At 33.5% G+C, this 21,190-nt stretch overlaps 1 protein-coding gene and 1 long non-coding RNA gene across 4 annotated transcripts in view; one reads left to right on the top strand and one right to left on the bottom strand.

Annotated features, from left to right (window-relative positions):
- The window catches only part of LOC109157588, a 13,739-nt gene extending 2,141 nt beyond the window's left edge, over nt 1-11,598 (top strand). Inside the window, exons 2-3 of the long non-coding RNA XR_002050253.1 lie at nt 5,051-5,056; nt 11,588-11,598. This is a non-coding gene — a long non-coding RNA (uncharacterized LOC109157588). The remainder of the gene's footprint in view (nt 1-5,050; nt 5,057-11,587) is intronic.
- A 3,540-nt stretch (nt 11,599-15,138) lies between these two features.
- LOC109157695 (zinc phosphodiesterase ELAC protein 2-like) lies at nt 15,139-20,934 on the bottom strand. 3 transcript variants are annotated; one of them, XM_019305547.1, is made up of 13 exons: nt 20,444-20,934; nt 19,949-20,038; nt 19,131-19,175; nt 18,924-18,978; nt 18,763-18,806; nt 18,214-18,684; nt 17,854-18,122; nt 17,608-17,755; nt 17,431-17,481; nt 16,756-17,153; nt 16,033-16,672; nt 15,609-15,677; nt 15,139-15,563 (listed from the first exon to the last, which is right to left on the bottom strand). In XM_019305547.1, exons 1-13 carry the CDS (start codon nt 20,825-20,827, stop codon nt 15,297-15,299), a joined length of 2,931 nt encoding a protein of 976 aa, XP_019161092.1. In that variant the 5' UTR covers nt 20,828-20,934; the 3' UTR covers nt 15,139-15,296. The 3 variants fall into 3 exon arrangements, with proteins under 3 accessions (XP_019161092.1, XP_019161087.1, XP_019161100.1); XM_019305555.1 differs by having other exon boundaries at nt 15,409-15,489; nt 15,659-15,677; XM_019305542.1 differs by having other exon boundaries at nt 15,139-15,677.
- Between the last annotated feature and the right edge of the window lie 256 nt (nt 20,935-21,190).

Raw genomic sequence — 21,190 nt, 5'->3', positions numbered from 1 at the left:
TTTTCATTTTTTTTCTACAATTTATTAATTTTCATTTTCCCTAACAACAACAACAACAACAAAAAAGCATATCCACCTTATAGTGACCTGACCTTCTACAACTACAGCATAAGTAAGAGACTTCATTAGTTTTTTTTTTTTTTTTTTTTTTTTTGAACAAGAGACTTCATTAGTTGATTCTTCAATTCCTCGGTTCTTTTGGATGATGAACCTTGCTATCTATGGGATGTTGAGTTTCCCCTCATATTATTCTTTCTCATGAACTTCTTGACAAATATGATAAATTGCTCATCAGTTAAAAAAAAATTGAATTTATCTACTGATCGTTATGTTTCTTAAATTAGAATGTTAACTAATCCTCAAATGTTGAAGTCTGATCTCTGAGGCCAAATTGTACTACTTTTAAGGTTATTTATTGGCCAAATTGAGTTTAAAATTGCTTTATTTCAATTTAAAATGACCATATATGTGATAAAGTGTGTTGATGAACTAATTTTGGTCATTTTGTGTTTTGAAGGTAAAAAGGACAATTTGGAACTAAATTGGATATGTTTGAAGTCATATTGGCATAAGGGTATGTTTTGGAAATTGTGAGAGGTCAAGAAAGTGAAAACGAGTGAGTTGGAAGTATCATGGGATGACCTAGATATCCAAAAGAGCAAAGGAAATGAAGAAAATTGGATTTTGGAGTAAAGACCAAGCTTCACGAGAAGCGTTGGGAGCGTAACACTTCTCGTAATAGTAGAATTTCTGTTGTGTTTCTCTATCAGACGACATCTCGGTATTTTAATAATATCTCATCATAGGAATGTCCAAATAAAGTGATTCAAACGGCATTGGAAAGATAATTGAAAGGGATACAAGTTCTATGAAGACCATAAAGTCTAATTTGAAGAGCGGGTGCTATATTGTCACGAGTCCAGTTACGCGCCTCGTGATAGGCCAAATCTCGGGCTATAAAAGGAGAGAGTTAGTTTTTCAATAGGGGGTTAGACATTAGTTTCATTTCTCCATTCTTAGAACCCTAGATAGAAAACTTCACTTCATTTTTCCTTTCAATTCCAAAGTCTTAGTTAGATTCAAATTCCATTTAATACTTTTGGATCAAGCAAGTGTTGAAGATTCAATTTCATCTCTAAATAGCTAAGTCCATTCTAATTTCCTTTTGTTATAATTTTACTATTGTGATTGTTTACTTTAATAATCTATTATGTTGTGTTTGATATGGAATGATTCTTTGATCTAGAATCTATCTTTATTTCTACTTTGATCATGCTTGAATAGTTATCTTTGGAAGGAGGTAGGGGTGTAGATTAGGTTAATAGAGATGTGACTTTGAATTGGTTGATAATGAGAAATGAGACTTGGCTTTGAGATATTAATCACCATCACCTTTGATAGAATGGATGAATTTTGATTAACCTTACTTCACCTTTGAGAAAAAGGAAGTTTGGGTTGTAAGGACCAAAGTGTTTGATAAAATACCTGATAGACGCTCATGAGCCATGAGAATGTCCTTGTGTGTTCTAAGATTGTGAAATGACCTAGAGAAAGACTTCCTCCCGATTAAATGTCATCCATCATCAAATCAATTGAATCTTACTCTTAATCCCGATTTGGTTACACTTGCTAGTTGCTAGATGAAATTTAACCCAAGTTCCTATTCCCCTCCATCTATGTCATTTGCTATTTGTTTTTTGTTACACTTCCTAAACTTAATCCAAGTTCCTATTCCATCCCCTCCATCTTCCCTATTATTGTTAGTCATTTCATTTGCTATTTGTTTTGTTACTTGTCATAATCAATCTTTGTTTGGGATATATTTTTATAAGAAGATTGTGTACCTTGCGCTTCAGAGACATAAGCTTAGCTCTTATCACCAATCCTCTGAGAATGATATCTAGTGTGAGGATACCCTCTTACATAAAAACTCACTCAAAAATACAATTCCATCATCCCTCGCCTCCAGATCAAACCTTCACACCCCTCAGCATTTTCTAAGGTGGGAGGACCAACTCCTGGTGCTGACAAGGAGCCACCACATTGGATGAAATTTTCACACAGCAGTTATCAGGCTCGATCTTGAGTCATTACCTACAATCTAGCACTTGATCTTGAGTACCAATTAAGCTACTTGTGGTTAGGGGTAGGAATAGGTCAGGCCCCTTCGTAGTGGCCTAAGGCCCGGCCTATTTAAGGCCTGCATAGGCTAGGCTTGTTTAGTAAAAAGGCCAGGCTTGGGCCTATTTTGAAACCTATTAAATTAAACAGGTTAGGCCTATTTATACCAAGCTCGGCCTTTAGGCCTACAGGCCTAGCCTATTTACACATATATATAATTTATTTGTAATATTAAATTAGTAGATATTCTATTTTATACCTAATATATTTTTATATTACAATATAATTCCAAGTATATATAATAATCAAACCCTAACACTCCACCTCCAAAATCGCATTCTAAATTCTAATTCAACTATAAACATTGTTCTTAATCCTATTATAAGTGTTCTCATTGTTTAATTTTTCTTACTGTTCAATATTTAATGAAGCGTCATGACTTAATTATGTGAGTTGATTGTTAACTATTTATGAGATTATATAGGATGACAATCAATAATACAATTGAATTCATTCCTAAACAAGTTAACAAGCATGTTGAAGTTGTAACTTGTTTTATTTTATTTTATATATGTTTTAATACTATTATGCTTGCATTGTGGGCTTGTGGCGATATACTTATGTAGTTATATATTAATTTTGTATTAGCTAGGTATATTTCTAAAATTATTTAGAAATACTTATTAAAGTTTTTAAAAAGACTTAGTATATAGGTTTTAAATAGGCACAAAGCAGAACTTACTTTGAAGCCTTTTTAATGACCTACATATTAAACAGACTTTTAAAAAGGATTCAGGCTTGGCCAGACTAATTGTAGGCTCAGGCTTGAGCCTAACAAAAACCTACATACAGGCTCAGACCCAGGCACATGCCTTAGATTTTCGTAACAGATCCAGGCCTAATTTTCTAAAACTCGGCTCGCCTTGACCTATTTTCACCCCTACTTGTGGCAGCAATTAAAATGTTAACTACACTGGGTAATGTTAAAACCTTTTCAAGGGATCAATTTAAGCTTTAGCAAAGGGAGGCTTCAAACTTGCTTGAAGAGTCTTATTGTTGACGCTAATTGCCCAACTCTAAAAGAGTTGCTTAGTCTAAATTTATATAATTTTATCTTATTCATATGCTTTTCATTTTAGTCATATAAGCGGACAACAAAAATTGAACATTTACTTCTGTGCATGCGTAATAAATAAATTGGAAAAATGTCAAATAGCCCCCAATTATGTTCCTAAACGTTTAAAAGGTGCAATTAAGTTCATCAACATGTTATTTTAAAATATCAAAGTCCAAAAACTGGTTAGTATTACAGGTCACTATGATTCTAGCGACACTTTGGCCAACTTCAATAATCCTCCAAGGACTAACATTGACGACCGACGACTATCGAGTGGTTGCATTTGAAGAAGGTGGCCTGTAAAAGGCGACCCATGCTAGATGGTTTTCTTCTAATGGAGAAGGCGACCGACGACCTTTCCATAGCCTTCGGTCGCCGGTGTTAGTCTTTAGAGCATCGTCGGAGTTGGCTGGAGTGTCGCCGGAATCCTAGTGACCTACTATTAAAAGTCACTAACCGTTTCTTGAGTTCCGATGCACCTGATGTAGTAAATAAATGGTTTCTACTACTCTATACAGTACTAGGGTCGGTTCCGGTTACAGTCCCTATACCTAGTCTGCTTATTGGTTTAAGTCTTTGAGCTCGGATGACTTGATAGTGGATCAGAGGTTCCCGGGCTAAAGGTTAGTGTGTAGAGATTGCCAAAAGTCCCCCTTCCTCGCATTTAATGCGGTACTTATAGGAAGTGTCAGGGAACAAGTACCGGTCTCTTAGCATGCACAGCACATGAAACGCATGCAAAGGTCAAGGCCGACGGTCTAGGCTGATCCGCCCACGTGCTCGCAGACTCTTGTCATTGTAGGATTCACTATCGTGGTGTTTAGCTGATGTTCTAAGTATCGAAGCAATGCCATAAGTGCTGCTCTCCAGTTCATTAGCAAGGCCCTCTCAGTTTAGGATCCGAGTCGGGAAGGCACGAAATCAGGTCGGCGTCGATCGGACCCGGCTATACAAACATAATGGGTTCAATACCAGTCTAATGTTGTATATGGTATGGTCAAGGAATAATCCCTATCAAATAGCCCCCTTAGCCTGTGGCCTGACGATGGTTCACGTCAGAAGGGTTCGGGCTAAAAATCTGAGCACAAACCCTCAATGTGTAAATCATTTTGTAAGTGCACATCTTTGACCTCCAATTCAGGGCTCAGCTATATTAATACAAAATGCAAAATACTTCCCCACATAATGCATATCTTTTCTACTAGCAATGCACAACTTTTACGCTGGGAATGCACAAAGTTGTACAACATTTTTTAAGTGCACATCTTTGACCTCCTATTCAAGGCCTATGATGCACAAATCAATGGCCTATGATGCACCCCCTTCTTAAAATCACAAATTCATAAACAAATCTAATCAAAAGCATACTAAAAAAAAAAAAAAAAAAAAAAAAAAAAAAAAAAACATGAAACCATACCGAGTAGACACGCTATCTCATTTGATCCATTTCCAAAAACACACACAAAAATATAAAATTTGAATCAAATGATAGCAAGACTTCTTGTGAAAATTGTGGACTATTATGAACTATTCATCGTGGATTATCATTGGCCAGAAAATAATGGGAAACAATGACGAGTTCAATTTTATAAATATTACAAATTTTGAAAGATTGTAATATTTTTTTAATTTCCTCGTCTTTTTTCCTTTTATTCTTTATTTTTGTTTATTTTTTAAATATTAAATTTACTAGATCAATGGTTCGTATTTCTCTCAACTTCTTACATGAAGACTTGTTCTCATGCGAGCTAGACCCCGCTAGGGAGAGAGAGAAAAGGGTTCAAGTGAAAACAAGTTCCTATGTATAGTAAGAAGTGAGTACTAATATAATCTATTCATTTAGGTAAATCAATGGTTAAGCATTGTTGAAAAATAAGTGAAACAATGGATAAGGTCAATTTTATAAATATTGTAAACTTTAAAGTTTTCAATAATTATAAAATTGACCTCATAATTTATTTATTTTTTAGTAAAACCTTCAAAACCATTAATGAAATTAAATCTGATAGGTAGCTGTAATCAAGTCTTCTTTTTTGTTTTAGATTTTGGGGTTTATTTAGAAATGCATTAGATATTGTTATAAATTGCACTCTATACTATTAAAATTGCAATTTTGAAATTATTGGAGAAAACTAACTAGAATGCCACAGCAATATTTTCTTTTTTTAAATTGCATTAGATCCATTTGATTTTTTTAGATAGAGGGATGAGATTGACCAAATGAGAACATGATACTCTTGTAAAAAGTGAAGATTGTTCTTAGCTGTTTATTAGGGTTAATTAATTGTTGAAAGTTTTAGTAAAAAGAAAAATATTGGATCAATTTTATAATTATTAAAAATTTTAAGGGCGATATTCATTTTATAATTACTACAAACTTAAAAGTTAATAATCTATACTATCTATACTGTATATAAAAACAAAATCCTAAAATTTTAACTTCCCGCACAATTCCTAAAAGATCTCACATCCTAATAAAAGATATTGATTTCTACTTTTCTATTCGTACAATAATTCTGGGTTAAAATTCTATTCTAATATTATAAAATAGTGTAATCCAATTCCTATTGTAATCTATACTATATATAAAAACAAAATCCTGAAATTTTAACTTCCTGCTCAATTCCTAGAAAATCTATCTTCTTAATAAAATATATTGATTTCTACTTTTCCATTCGTACAATAATTCTGGGTTAAAATTCTATTCTAATATTATAAAATAGTGTAATACAATTCCTATTGTAATCTACACTATATATAAAAATAAAATCCTGAAATTTTAACTTCCCGTCCAATTCCTAAAAATCTCTCTTCCTAATAAAATATATTGATTTCTACTTTTCCATTCGTATAATAATTCTGTGTTAAAATTCTATTCTAATATTATAAAATAGTGTAATACAATTTCTATTGTAATCTATACTATATATGAAAACAAAATCCTGAACTTTTAACTTCCCGCCCAATTCCTAAAAAATCTCTCTTCCTAATAAAATATATTGATTTCTACAATAATTCTGGGTTAAAATTCTATTATAATATTATAAAATTGTGTAATACTATTCCTATTCTATCTATACTATATATAAGTGTTGCTAAAATCGCGCCGTTGGCCGCGGCGAGGAAGGCCGGAATCGGCCTCCTCCGCGGCCGCCTCGCCGGCTGAACCAGCTATTAATTTTTTTTTTTTAAGTTGTAAAGTGTCAAAAGTTCGGCAAGGCATAAATTTTGACTCGGTTGTCCGTTTTGGACAAATGTTTTTTTTGAAATCGCGTATTTTTTTGAGATCTATCCACCGCAAACTGCTGTAGGCGGTTTGGCCCACCAATTTCTAAAAAAAATGCTTTATTAAATAGTTTCTAAGATAAAACTATGAGAACCTTATGTTTTATTAATGAATTTTTAAATTTTTTAATTAAAAAATTGTCCCTGCATTATTTAATAATCTCTTTTATAATTGGTCAAATTATTTAATTATGGTAAATTAGGGAATAATTAATGATGGTAATAGAAATCCTAGAAGAATATAGAATTGAAGAATATTTAATTATTGTTATATTATTATTGTGACTCACGGAATACAATACAAGAATATTTAATTATGGTTATATTATTATTGTGCCTCACGGCTATTATATACTAACAGAACTTGAAAAGGAACTAATAATAATAATAATAATAATAATAATAATAATAATAATAATAATAATAATATAAATGGTAAAAATAATACTAAAAGTAATTAAGTGTTAATAATAATAGTAAGAATATTAACGTAAGAATTAGAACATAGAATAAATCGTAATAATTAATAACTATAATCTATGATTAAATTTGGAATTGTCAGGAAAGATAAACGACCTCTGGTAAAATTAATTCTTAAATAATTATATATTGATTTAAATATTCTTAATATATTACAACAATTTCATTTTGTGCATCGCACGGGTGAAAATACTAGTGATAATAATATCATAACCTTTAATTTCTTAAGATGGAAGCCTCCCCCATATGTGTGTGTATGTATATATATATATATATATATATATATATATATATATATATATATATATATATATATATATATATATATATATATATATATAGGGTCCGGATCAAGTGAGGACCTAATCTTAGGTGAGGACGTGAGGACTAATCTAGACCATTAAATCAGAATGATGTATGATTGAGATTAAAAGAAACAAATCACATGGATGAAGAAAACAAATCCCTTTAAAATATTAAAATATATAAATTTATGGTAAATCAGTCTTATTAAAAGATGTGCATTCCTATACAAAATATTGTGCATTCCTATACTGAGTGTTGTGCATTAATAACTTCATTGTTGTGCATTCAAACCCCGCCAAAAAATCATACAGTGAACATCCAATGTTCTACGATGCATTGAACTATGTGCTATAATGCACAACTCCCTAGCCTATAGTGCAGAGCTTACAACACTAGGTTGCACAATCAGCACACACGAATGCACAATCGTACTACCCAGGCATTTATACATATACACGACAATCCAAATATAGACAATATTATACTCAAAAGAACAAGCGAAAAAAAATAAAAAATACTGATTAGTTTGCATGGGCGAATACTCAATCAATGATGAAGAAATCGCGGCTCCAAATTGCAACGGTGATGATCCAAGAAAATAGGAAACAATTTGGCCAAGGATTATACATGCGCTCACACTTAAAAAATAGAAAAAGACACTATTATCCCACTTTAACAAAAAAGATCAATCCATGTCATCTCAAGAACTCAAATCTGGACCATCCAAATAAAAAAACAAACGCACAAGATTAGTCCTCACGTCCTCACCTAAGATTAGGTCCTCACCTGATCCGGACCATATATATATATATATATATATATATATATATATATATATATATATATATATATATATATATATATATATATATATATATATATAACGGATCAGATGTGATGGGGTCTCCAGGTAATAAATAGTGTAAAATCTCATTCATTGATTAAATTCAGATCAACTACTCAGAATGAAGGAAAATTTTAAAAATACATGGTGGCAATTTGGTAATTTATGTAAGTGCATAATTTTGGTCTTTGGATGCATTGTTGTGCCTTGTAGTGTACATTCTTCCAAACTTTCACCTCTATGACCAGTTGAGCTACCCATGTGGGTGCCTTGTATTGTACATTGTTGTACCTTCTAGTGCACATTTTTAACAAGCTGATTCAACAGACCCGTTGCTAAGTGCATATTTTTTTTTATCTTTGGGTGTATTATTTTTGCCTTCAAGTGCACAGTATTGTGACTTGGAGTGCACATTGTTGTGTCATCCAGTGCACATTATTAACATGCCCAACACACCCGTTGGCCGTTGCTAAGTCCCATGAAAGAGGGAAGGAAACGGGTTCAAGAAACGGCTTCAATAATCCCGTGAAGACTAATAAACATTTTGTGCCTTACAGTGCACAATTTTATGCTTTCCAGAGCTCATTGTTGAACCTTCCTTGGCATATTGTTGTATCATCGAAGTGCATATTGTTTTGCCTTGGAGCGCACATTGTTGAGCTTTGCAGAGCATAGTGGTGTGCTTTCCAGTTACACTATTGTGCCTTCCAAGAGATAATTTTGTGTCTTCCATGATTTGAACAGAATACAAAGACAGTAAATCAGATATGGTTTATTGGAGTAGATGACATCGTGTAGATTAGAAGCACTATTTTTTTTATTTTAAAAGTAGTTGATCTAGACGGATCAAAGGCTCAGATTTCTTCTCACTTTCGCACTCCATCTTCACACCAGTTGATTTTCAACAATTCAATCAATTGGAGTGTTGTTCATTCAAACACACCATGACTGGTAGACTTCTCATAATTTAGAACCAAGCTGGTTCTTCTCCAACCAATTCACAATCCAAGTCTAGCTACCCTACTTGCCTACACAACTCTGCGTATCTTTAGGCTCTGTTCAAAGTACTCCATGATCTTAGAAAGCTGGATAATATTCCAAAGAATGCTAAAGTCTCTGCATCACATATTCATTCATAATCATAAAAGTATTAAAATAAAAGGCTTATGATGTTACGGATGAGCCAGATGACTCGAAGTATCCACTTTTCCGTTGGGTAATACCTGAATGGCTGAATCATTCTATATTTACTCTTTAATATCATATATATATATATATATATATATATATATATATATATATATATATATATATATATATATATATATATATATATATATAATTTAATTATGACCAAATGAGAACTAGACTTGTTGAGAGAAGTGATGACAAATTTAGTCGTCAATTTAGAATGATAATGATTAGAAAATAAAAGATAGAACCAATCAGATTACATAAATATTACAAACATTCAAAGTTTGTATTATGTATGAAATTGACTCAATTTTTTCTTATATTTTCTTTATTTTTCAACCGTTAGATCTATTATATCAATGGCTAGCATTTGTCCACGTTCTAAAAGGAAGTCTTTTTCTCATTTTGAGTGGAAAATTAGAAAAACTTAGTGAAAATGGCATATATGTTGTTGGAAAACTAGCTCATTGTACTGTTCTCATATGTTGTTGGAAATTTAGTAAAAAATTGACATGTAAAGTGATTATTTTGAGACAAAATTTTGAGTAGGATCGACTTCCGAAAATAAGCTCCAAAAAGTTGGATTTATTTACACCCATGACCCAATCGCTCCAAAAATCGGCAGCCTAGACAAGCTAAAATTTTGAATTTCTTTTTTCTCAACAAAGAGTTTGAATTGTGTACCTTTTCGAGAGTGGGGATGCAAATCACGATCTCAAAATGAACTCCACCCACAATTTGGATGCGCCAAACATTCATCCAAAAATTGACTGTCCAAACAAGCTAAGATTTGGAATCTAAACTAAGATCTGTTAGTGGGATCAAGATCTGCCAGCATACTAGGAATCCAATGAATTGCCTAAACATCTACCGACTAACCAAGGGATCTAGTTTGACCAAAGACCGTTCAGTTGGCCAACGATCTTCTGTTTGACCAAGGATCTTCCCGTTAAGACTTGCTTTCGTTCTAAAGTTGCGATCTTTCAGAATAGTAGTCTTTAACCTCTTTCTTCGTTTATGATATGTTGAAATTAAGTGAGGATATATGGTTGTCTAATGTAATGTCCCACCTAAGCTACCAGATTGTGATAAGCTAGCTATGACTATCTCCAATATAATTCAACTCAGGGTTTTCTTCTCTCTTCAATAACAACACCAACTTCCCCCTAGACAGTTGGTACACCAGGCCAACTGATGAGCAGAAGAGCTTACAATGTCTTTTTGGTATAGTAGCTGCAGCTTCATTAATTACAACATAACTCTTCCTGTTCTATGTTTGGTAGGGTAGGGGTCTTCTTCTTCCTGTTCCTCTCAGGACTTGGGCCAATATAATGGCACCTAGGAAGTAGGAACCACAATATACTTAGGAGTTGTCATTTCATTAAGTCCAATACTCACTGACTCACTACTGTTGTATGCCTATTTTAGGGTTTTGATGAAGTTTCATTTTTGAGGTTTCAGTACCACTCTTGTTTCTCCTTTCGGAATATTACTGTATCCTAATTCAAGGATGCAATATTGACACGATGCTCTTGCTCTACCATGTTTCTTTTTTTCATTTTTTTTTTTAAATATATCTAGGGTTTCCACTGTTGGACACAGTAACTAATCCCCTCAGCTGGATTGTAGGCACCTCGAGATAGCTGGTCTGGAGATTTAAGCCTGCTTCATATCCAAAACCAAAGATCAAATTAAACCCTTGACATTTGGTTAGGAACACCCCATGGATTTACATGCATCAAGACTTTTCAAGATAACGTATTTGCTAACATCATCTTACATCAAGAGTTGAAAGGAATTAATACCGGTTACTCAATGTAGTAGAACTTCAAAGATAATGCATTTAATTGCTTACGTCAACAGCATACACTATAGGTTGAGTAGCAATGCAACTTGCACACAGTAGCAAAGCTTTAAACACCAAGACTCTTTGTAGCACTAAAACTCTGGAGTAGCAAAGTATACTACTAGGCAGTATAGTTTTTTTTTTTTTTTCTTTTTTTTTTAAATTAACACAAAGTGTTTCAAAACAGCATGACTGGACCAATTGTAGAGGTTCTTACTAGCAATAGAATTTTTTTTGACAGGGACAATCAATATATTCTTTGTTTAAGCAACATATGAGGTATCAGGCCGGGATTATCCCAGCCAATATTGGCTTTGCAAGCTGATGTGGCAAAGCCACATATACATTTTTTATTTTTTTTTAATGAAATAGGTTTGCAAATTTGCACTACAAGCAAATTTGTAAACCCTGAAAAAGCTGCCGCGGTTGTACTGCCGCGGCAGCTTTTGTATATATTTTTTTTAAATTTTATTTGATTTTTGTACTTTTTAGTATTTTAATATTATTAATAATGTTATTTTAATATGTTGGGCCCACTTTTGAAGGTTGATTGGATTTGCAGGGTTGTAGTGTGAATAGTAGATGATTTGCAAATGGGATGATGTGGAAGTGGGACCCATTTTTGAGAGTGGGAGATGTTTGCAGGGATAAGGACAGCCTCATTACTGCTAAAAGTACATGTTGGCACCGTACCGATGAAAGAGGAGGCCATATACTTTCATGATAAGTAAAGTTTCTTAGGGAAGATTAAAAATCAGATCTTATGGACAAATTACACACAACAATTAAATAAAAGTTCACACTTGTCAAATACAAACAGATTAATTTATTACAAGTTAATTTGTAATGGTTTTGGTGATTATAAAAATGCTAATTACTCATAATTTTACCACTCACAAATTAATCACTCCATGATGTGGCAAAAATCCTAGGCATCAGTTTTCCTTTTAAATTTAAATTTTAATTTTACTAATAATGTCTAGGATTTTGTCACATCATGGAGGGGTTGGTTTGTGAGTGCTAAAATTAAAAGTTTGTAACACGATTGTTGTGATCAAAACATGCATAAGTTTTTTTCACTTGTAACTTGTTGGGTGAACAAAGTTACTAGTAAAATCCCAAGAAAAATAGTGGAGTAGAGGAATTATTGCATCCTCAGACCACTATAAAAACTCTCTATCTCATTTACTTTAAGAATTTCAATTTCTTATATATTATACTTATTTATTTAACATTTTCAAACTTATTTAAGTGCTAAGTGTGCTAACAATGCATTAACTTTGACCAAAGTTTTTCTTGGTTAATTAGTTAATATTTCAACATAGCTTTCCACATAGTGTTGAGAAATTAACGATGAAGTCAACCTATGAAGGTTTGATTAACTTTATTTCAAAAAAAAATTAAAATTAAAATCTCAATAAGTCTATTCAACCCCTTCCCACACCTTTCTAGACTTACTCAATTCAGTTGAGACCATCAAAAATGATAAAACCATTTTTGTTAGTCTATTTGAACTCAAGAACTGCCCCTTTAAGTATCAAAAGCCAAAAAAATTATGGCAACATATATCTAATAAATAGTAATATATATATATATATATATATATATATATATATATATATATATATATATATATATAAGTAATAAATCTTGGGCACTCACCAATTTGTGGTGAAAATTAATCCATGAGCAATTACTTAAAAAATAATAATAATAATAATAATAATAATAATAATAATAATAATAATAATAATAATAATAATAATAATAATAATAATCAATGAGTCAATATTTGTTTGTTTTAATTGATTATTAGCATTTTTATTTTTTTTGTAACACATGTTGTGTTTGCTATAGCTGCTTGTGACATTTTTTAATATGTTGCGATGAATTAATTAACCTCAATTGCAAGGTGATGAAACAGAGAAATATGATGATAATTGCATCTAATTAAGACCATAACATACAGAAACATGAAATGAGAAGAGACACTATAGAAATTGAGGATAATGACAACCGTATAAGCTGCCGTGAGCGGTGAGCGAGCCAACATCTATGATCTAACAAACACAAAAGCGAAATGTGTTTGGCGTATATTTCTACAAACGCATTTCCCTTTTGCGTTTAACTTTTAAAAAATAAAAAAAATAATAATCATAATTGACAACACAAGTAAAAATGTGGATGGCTTATTAGGCCGTCTCCAACGAAGACGGCAAAGATTTGGCACAAATTTTTTTCCAACGAGACGTTAAATCTTACGTCATTTTAGTGTTTGTCTATAATATGGCACTGCACTGTAGATGAACATTATTTTAGTGTAGAAGACTTAATTCCTTTTGGGTCCTTGGTCTTTTTTGTCAATTCTGATGGTATCGCTATTTTATTTTAATGTATTTACATATATTGTTAAATACTTTAACATAAAAATAATTAAAAATAAATTATACTACCTCCGTCCCATTTTATGTGTCTGGTTCGATTAATGAGGCTTGACTGGAGTTATTTTTAATTAATTTTTCATAATATTAAGTTTATTATTAGTATACAAAATTTATATATTTAGAAACTATACTGAAAGTACTATTAAACACAAAAATCAAATTCAAAAATAAGTTAAAAATACTAAAGAAAATAAACAAAGAAGAAATAATTAGTTTGACCAATGAATAGTAAATAGGACAGATAAAATGGGACAGAGAGTGTACCATTTAAAAGATCTCATCAAGACGATGAAAACAAGACTAATATTATATATAGATTAATTAAAAACTAAAGTACATAAAATATAATTTTCACTTCGTAAAAGATAAAGAAGCGCATTATGCGCTTCGTAATGTGATTGAGCATTTGTGGGAACGATATGTTAATTTTGAAAATTAAATGTAATAGTTGTTATATCTTATATTATTGTGGAATAAAAATATTATTTGCATTACAATTAAATTTTATATTAAAAAAATTAAAGTTTTAATTTATTAGAAATAAATTATTTTAATGTAGAAATAAAATTTGGTTTAATGGGTTGGAGATGAATAAAATTTGGTGTAAAAATATGATGAGAATATTCTTTGGCAATTTATATCCTGCACCACGGCGCGCGTTGCATTGTGCGCCAAGATGCAAAACTACGTCGTTTCAATTTTTTTTTTTTTTTTAATTTCGCTACACAGTCTTTGGCAGTTAATTTTCCTTATAAAAAAAATCTCATGTTCAAAAATGTACATAATGTTATACTAGAATACACATAATTGTATAAATGAATGTACATAATTATATAACAAAATGCACATACTCGTTTTTAAAAGATAACACACATAATCTAACATAATACATAATAAACATAAACTTTTAACATAATACACATAAACTCTTAACATAATACACAAAAATTTCCTAATTCGGATGTATATAATTATATAAAAAAATGTACATAATAAAAAATATACATAATCATGTCAACTTCCTACTGCGCCTCCCAAAACGACGTCGTTTTGGGAGGCGCGGGGCGCACAGTGCGCCGTAGTGCAGGGTACAACAATTGATATTCTTTTTGGTGTAAAATTTAGTGTTTGTTTTGGGAGGCGCGGGGCGCACAGTGACCGTAGTGCAGGGTACAACAATTGATATTCTTTTTGGTGTAAAATTTAGTGTTTTGGATTGGAGATGGCCTAAATACGTCACATGCACTTCTGACTTTTAAAAAAATAGTTTGGGTTATAAGGTTTTTTTTTTTTTTTTTTTTAATTACACTAATATAAAAATAGAAAAGCTTTTTAGAAATATGTGTTTAGTTCGGTCAGTATAAAAACGCATTTCCAAAAAACTTACTCCTAATTTCCTAAGGTCCCCCAAAAATCAAAAGTTCGCTATTTTTGTCCACAAAGTTTCAAATTCATCCTACTTCAGTCATTAAACCCCCTCTTTTGAAAAGGTTTCAACAAATTTCCATCCAGATTTTCACATTTTTTGCAATTTGCATTTAAGACATTAAGACATGAAGACTGCTTTGCTCACAAACCTGACTAAATGGAATTTCAACAAAATTTTGTTTTCTTCAAGTTAAAAATAATAATTAATACATTTATAGTAGTATGTGTTTTTCAAGCAAGAACAGTTGTAACATCTGCTGCTGCTGCCGCATCATCAGATTCATCAACCATGAGCTCATCACGAATAGCAGTTGTAACATTTGCATCAAAGGATTCGTCAACCGCGAGGTCATCACGAAATAGGAGCTTAAGGTATGGAAGGACTCTTGGAAGCATAGGCAGATCTGCTGCATTTATACTCATCATATCAAAAGCAATGCAGGTTTTGTGCATGTGGGATTCATCAAAAACTGGGATTTTAGGGTATCTTTGGCTGAAGTGAGTAAGGATGATACGATATGCTCCAGCGCTATCCCCCACTTCAATAGCTTCCTTTGTTGTGCTGTGATTTCTTGCTATTGCCTCGTCCACCATGCCATCTTCAAATGTAGCCTGCAGTGAAAGCAAATTCAATACAAGCTAGCTGAGGAGAAAAGCATCGAAATTTACATTGAATATCTCCATTAAGGCGTAAGTGGCCGTGCCCTCTCATCCGAGAGCTCGGGAGTTCAAATGCCCTCCCATATAGAAAAATCAATCTGGCTAGCACTTTGCCCCTTAATTGGTGCGGGCCGGGCCGGTGCGAATGAGGATTAGTCTGAGTATGGTACATTGGTGCGGGCTTAAAGGTGCCTCCTACAATTAGGGTCTGCTCAGGAGCCTCATGGTATAACCGAAAAAGAAAAAGAAAAAAAAAAAACAAAAAACAAAAAAAAACTGATAAAAGCATGATAAGAAAATGGCTTGCCTCGTGTATGAGAACTGTTGCTCCACGAGAAGCTTCAACCAGATCTGGACAGGGCCTAGTATCACCAGAGTAAACAATCTTCCATCCCGGTATCCTTTTCCCAGCACTATTAGTTCTATCAGCAGCTTTTAGTGCTACTCCATAAGCTTGTGGACAATGAATAACAGGGAAACTTATCAATGCTTCTAATCCTGCTTCGTTTAATACACCCTTCAGGTTCTTCAAAATTGGGAAGAACACAGATGAGTCAACTGGACTGCCTGGCCTCTTCCAATAGCTCTGCATGCGATCCCCTTTCACAAATAGACTAGAATCAGTCTGTTGGTCCTTTAGCCCAGGTGCTTTCCCTCTTTCCACATCGTTGTCTTCATGTGACTCAAAAGCCTTCAATGAAGATTCTGTGGTATTCCTACAATCAAGGAATTGCATATCTAGATCCTCAAGTCGTTGATACGCATCAAGATATCTCTTAAGCTGTCTAGGGCCAACAACAATCAAAGGCTCATGAGCCACATCTTTGAGTAATTCACGTCTAAGCGCAAGTATTCTTGCAAGACCAGTATGATGATCAGCATGTATATGAGAAATCCAGATACACCTCAAACCTCTAACAGCTTCGTCAGCACCTTCAATGCCAAACCTGTTCCAAATAAATTGCGGAGTCAATGTGTTGAGATGAAAAATAAATTCGTTAAAGAGAAAATTTACAAGTTTCTGAAGTACCTTCTTTTAAGCTGTCCCAGTGTCCCTTCACCACAATCTAAGAGAATACTTCCCTTTGAGAATAGATTAATGAAGATAGAACTAACATTCCGATATTTTGAAGGCTGGGATGACCCAGTCCCAAGAAGAACAATCTCCATATCATCTCTTGTTATGCCTTCCAAACAACTAGGTAGTCCATTTTCATGCAACCATGGCTCTTCATACATAAGTTCTGTATCTCGCACATATGTCCCATTGGTTTCTCCATTCCCGTGCCACAACTGGGTAATGCGTTGAGAAGCATCTTCAATCTCTGGAATTCCTGAGATTAAATCACTGATTATTTCTGGGGAAGACATCATATTTGGAGTACAAGATTTGTCTAGTCCAAGCTGTGCGTATGGTCGAAGATGGAACTGTTCCACAAGAAATAGTAAATCAGCCTCAAGTCTTAATAAATTTTTAGGATTTCGATTATGTTGGGGAAAGTGGATCTATTGATCTCATTAAATTAATACGGAGTAATTGCTTTAAAATATTAATTTTTGAAACTTTATATTATAAGAAAAAAACATTTTTCAAAATAGTTTTTGTGTGCATTTGTCAGTCTTGGTACTACACAGCCATTATCAGATTGTGAAAAATGGAATGTAGTGAAACAACTTAACTCATTCCATAGCAGCCAATTCATACCTTGAGGAGATTCTCAGCAGAAATGCCTCCAAAAATCTGTGGCAGAGATCCCTGTAAAGAGTAGAAACAAACAAGTTCTGAATCCACCAAAAGTACCCAAAAATTCAGGCATTTCAGTCGCTCTGATCATTAGCATTTTAATTACTACACCCTAGATGCAATTTCAACTTACTGTACCTCGCTTGCAAACTCTGAGGCTGATGGCAACTTTTTCATCTGTTGAAGAGACCAAAAACCAGGGGCAGGAAATAACTGTGGACACAAGTAATTGAGTCGAGTTGCAGCTCTTGCACTAGATCTTAGAATTGGAATCTCAATATTCTTCCTGCAGAGTGTACAAGAATGAACTCCAATAAAACTTAAGCAGGAATCACCACTCAAAAGGTATCTGGATTTGAAAGAAAAATATACAAAGTAACTCACAGCTCATGCCCAGCCATGATATGCTGAGCCCCACCAAATCTTGACATCCACTGCTGATACATGGCTGTATTTGTTACTGTTGAAGGACTAAGGTGAATTACACAATTTACAAGTTTACAGTTTTCAGAAGCATTTGATGATATATTTGAATAATATGGGGCAAGAGATTCCAAAGCAAACAACTCCTCTAAATGAGACATGGTTGGGCAGTCAACAAGGAACACAATAGGACCAGGAATAGAAGGGCCCAGAACATCACTTGGGTGAATCTGCATTATAGAATCAATGCATGTTGAAAATGATGACAAAAAAAATTAAAATTCAATAAAAGATTTTTAAAAATACAAATAAAAATTTTACCATTTTGTCTTGTGTATCTGACAACACTGATTTTCCATGTTGCAATTCACGATATTTTGGTCCAGGACTCAATCCAAGATCAGCAGCCTTTTTGGGGTCAAATTTCCCCTTAATTTCTGGCAATTCACATACATAAACAACAGAAAGATCACCAGGCTTCAAAGAAAGCTCAGTTCTTGAACTAATACTGGGTTCTGAAAAAACCTTTGTTCTCTCCTCAACACTAGCTGTTAAAGCATTAACCTCCAAGGACCCTTTTGAGTGTCTGGGTCGCAACAGAACAGATGATATTTTAACAACTTCGTTGTCAATATGAACGATGGGATTGTCAAACTTCTCTGGTGCAGGTATAGTGGCATTATCACCAGGTAGCGGCCCAAAGCTTTTTGTATGGACCATTGCAGCATTTGGGATAAATGATTTCATGGCCTCAACAAGATATTTAAGATCTGAAGGACCCCAAACATTGACCTTTAAAGAAAACACTAAAAATCAGTATCTTTGTGACAAATAGTGTAGAGCAGGTCAGACAAGCTGCAGAGCACTTACAGACAAACCTTCTTCTCCTATGCCTGCTAGAGTTAATAAAAGGCCTGCAATTGAAATACATAGTTAACTGTTCTGGAAGTTCTTTTACAATGCCTCAATGATGAAACCCTTAAATCCATCAGTGGAAGCAAGAAATCTGCACACAAAAAGTTATAGCCAACCTGGAAGTCCACCAGCAGTTTCTGAGCATACACGCGAGAGAAATATGTGATCAATCTACAAAGAAAAGGGCTATAAGTATCACCCCTACACAAAAAGTAAGATAATAGAAAGTGAAAATCCAATATATATATATATATATATATATATATATATATATATATATATATATATATATATATATAATAGACTATAAGAGACTAGCTAACCTTGGACAACTTAATTTTATGCTCTGTACAAAATCGTTGCAATCCCTGGATGTAGTATTAACCACCAAGAGGTCAGTCTAGAAGCTTAGAGTTTATTCAATATATGAAAGCTAACAATTACAGCATACTATTTAAATGCATGAGAATAGGAAGTAGTTAGGTTAACAAATTTCACACACCTCGTAAGTGTCATGCAATGAAATTAAAGTTACTTCTATACTCCTGGTAAGGTGGAGAACATAATAAAGTCCCATATATAGAAATTAAATTAGTTTCCTTGAATCTCCTTTTATAAACACAAAAGTGACAATCAACTTTGTATGTAGCTTTTTTTGGTTAATCACTAAACCACTATCGCATTACACATCACTACATCAGTGGTTAGTTTGTTCCATTATCCCATTTCTACAACTTTCTATGTTAGTGGTTAGATTAAATCCTTAAATCACACTCTGTAAATAGTAAGAGTTGTTAGCCTTGAAAGGGCGTGACAGTGAGAAACTTTGCATTATTGGTGTATCAGGGCTTTTTGAGGATTGAGTGACTTTATTGCCCATTTTGTAGCCCTCAATCTAGTGAAATATAGCATCACTGATCACCATATTTGCCTGTGGAGCATGCATGTAACATCCAAAGAACCAAAACACAGTAAATTCTTGATCTCCAATTTTTAGTTTTATTATTTTGTAACTCCAGTTTTTGTTCATCTATGCTGGGTGTTTTTTTCACAGCAGATGACTTAGTTATGCACACTGTTACCACTAAACCAGTTCAAGGTATAACCACTACATTGATTTTGCTCAGTTGTGAATACTTACTTCTCCAGCATTAAATATAAATCTCTGCTTATCAAAGAATAGGAGGACCGATGGTGATGTATCTTGCGTGTCCATACCAGTCCCAAGAATCTGCAATATAGAGTTACAGAGAAAACAGAGCTTAAGTCAAATTTCAAATTCATGAAGTCATAACTACTCTAAATTAGGTCAACAGATTAAAACAACCAAAAAAAAAAAAAAAAAAAAAAAAAAAAAAAAAAAAAAGAAGAAGCAAACAAGCACACGCAACTTCGGATTAAGCATGAATTATCTAGAATAAGACATTGCTATTTATCACATCTCAATCACACTACTACGAAGACAACCATAAAACGCAGAAGCTCAATCCAGTTTCGTGCAGAAGCACCAATTCAATTACATTAGAACAAACTCATAGCAAGAATTATATTACCCAAAATGCATGAAAATATTTATTTAATAAATAAAAGCCAGGATTCAAAATTGATAGACACAAAAGGAGTGATGGATATTTACCTGAACATAAGAAATTGTATTTGCAGGATCAAGTTTGCGGACTTTGCGCTGAAGATTCTTTTTTGGCTTATCACTACCATCTTTACCTTCCGCCCTTCGTTTATTGAACCCAATATGCTCCGACCCACTGTTACTGCCGCCTTCCATTTTTTCAACCTTGGAACTGCTATGCCTACGGCCACTGCTCAATGAATTGGGATTGTTCTTGCTGTTGCCGTACCTTTGTTTAAGTGAATATGAAGAGAATGAAGCGAAGAGAGGAGGGGGTTTAAGGGAGGTTTTTGGAGGTCTGAGCCTGAAGAGACGAGAGAGCGAGGGCGAAGCGGAGAGAAGGTGATGGTTGGCGGTAGAGAAGAAGAGGCGAAGACTAGTGATTTCGTGCATTTTGCGCCTTTTTGTAATTTGAGCCCCCACTCCTCTCGCCTTCGAGCGAGGGTTTTAGCTTGACTTCATCGGCCCATGTCAGGGTTAGGGGCATTGCAATTCTGTAATTTTGTCTCTGCCGCATTCGGGTCGGGTTCCTATACAGATTTCAGTAGTTTATAGTTTATACCCCTTTATTTTTATTTTGAAAAAATTACACTTTTCATCTATAAATTATAGGGTAATGGTAGAATTCATCCTTGAATGTTAGTCATGCTCACTTTTCATCCCTAAGTTATTATTAGCGTTGCACTTTTCGTCCTTGAATTATAGAGTAATTGTAGAATTCGTCCCTGAGTGTTGGTCATGCTCACTTTTCGTCCC

This window comes from Ipomoea nil, unplaced genomic scaffold (assembly GCF_001879475.1).
Source record: "Ipomoea nil cultivar Tokyo-kokei standard unplaced genomic scaffold, Asagao_1.1 scaffold0298, whole genome shotgun sequence".
In the NCBI taxonomy this organism is placed as follows: Eukaryota; Viridiplantae; Streptophyta; class Magnoliopsida; order Solanales; family Convolvulaceae; genus Ipomoea; species Ipomoea nil.
Note: the sequence above shows the minus strand (reverse complement) of the source record. Positions and strands in the feature narration are given on the sequence as shown.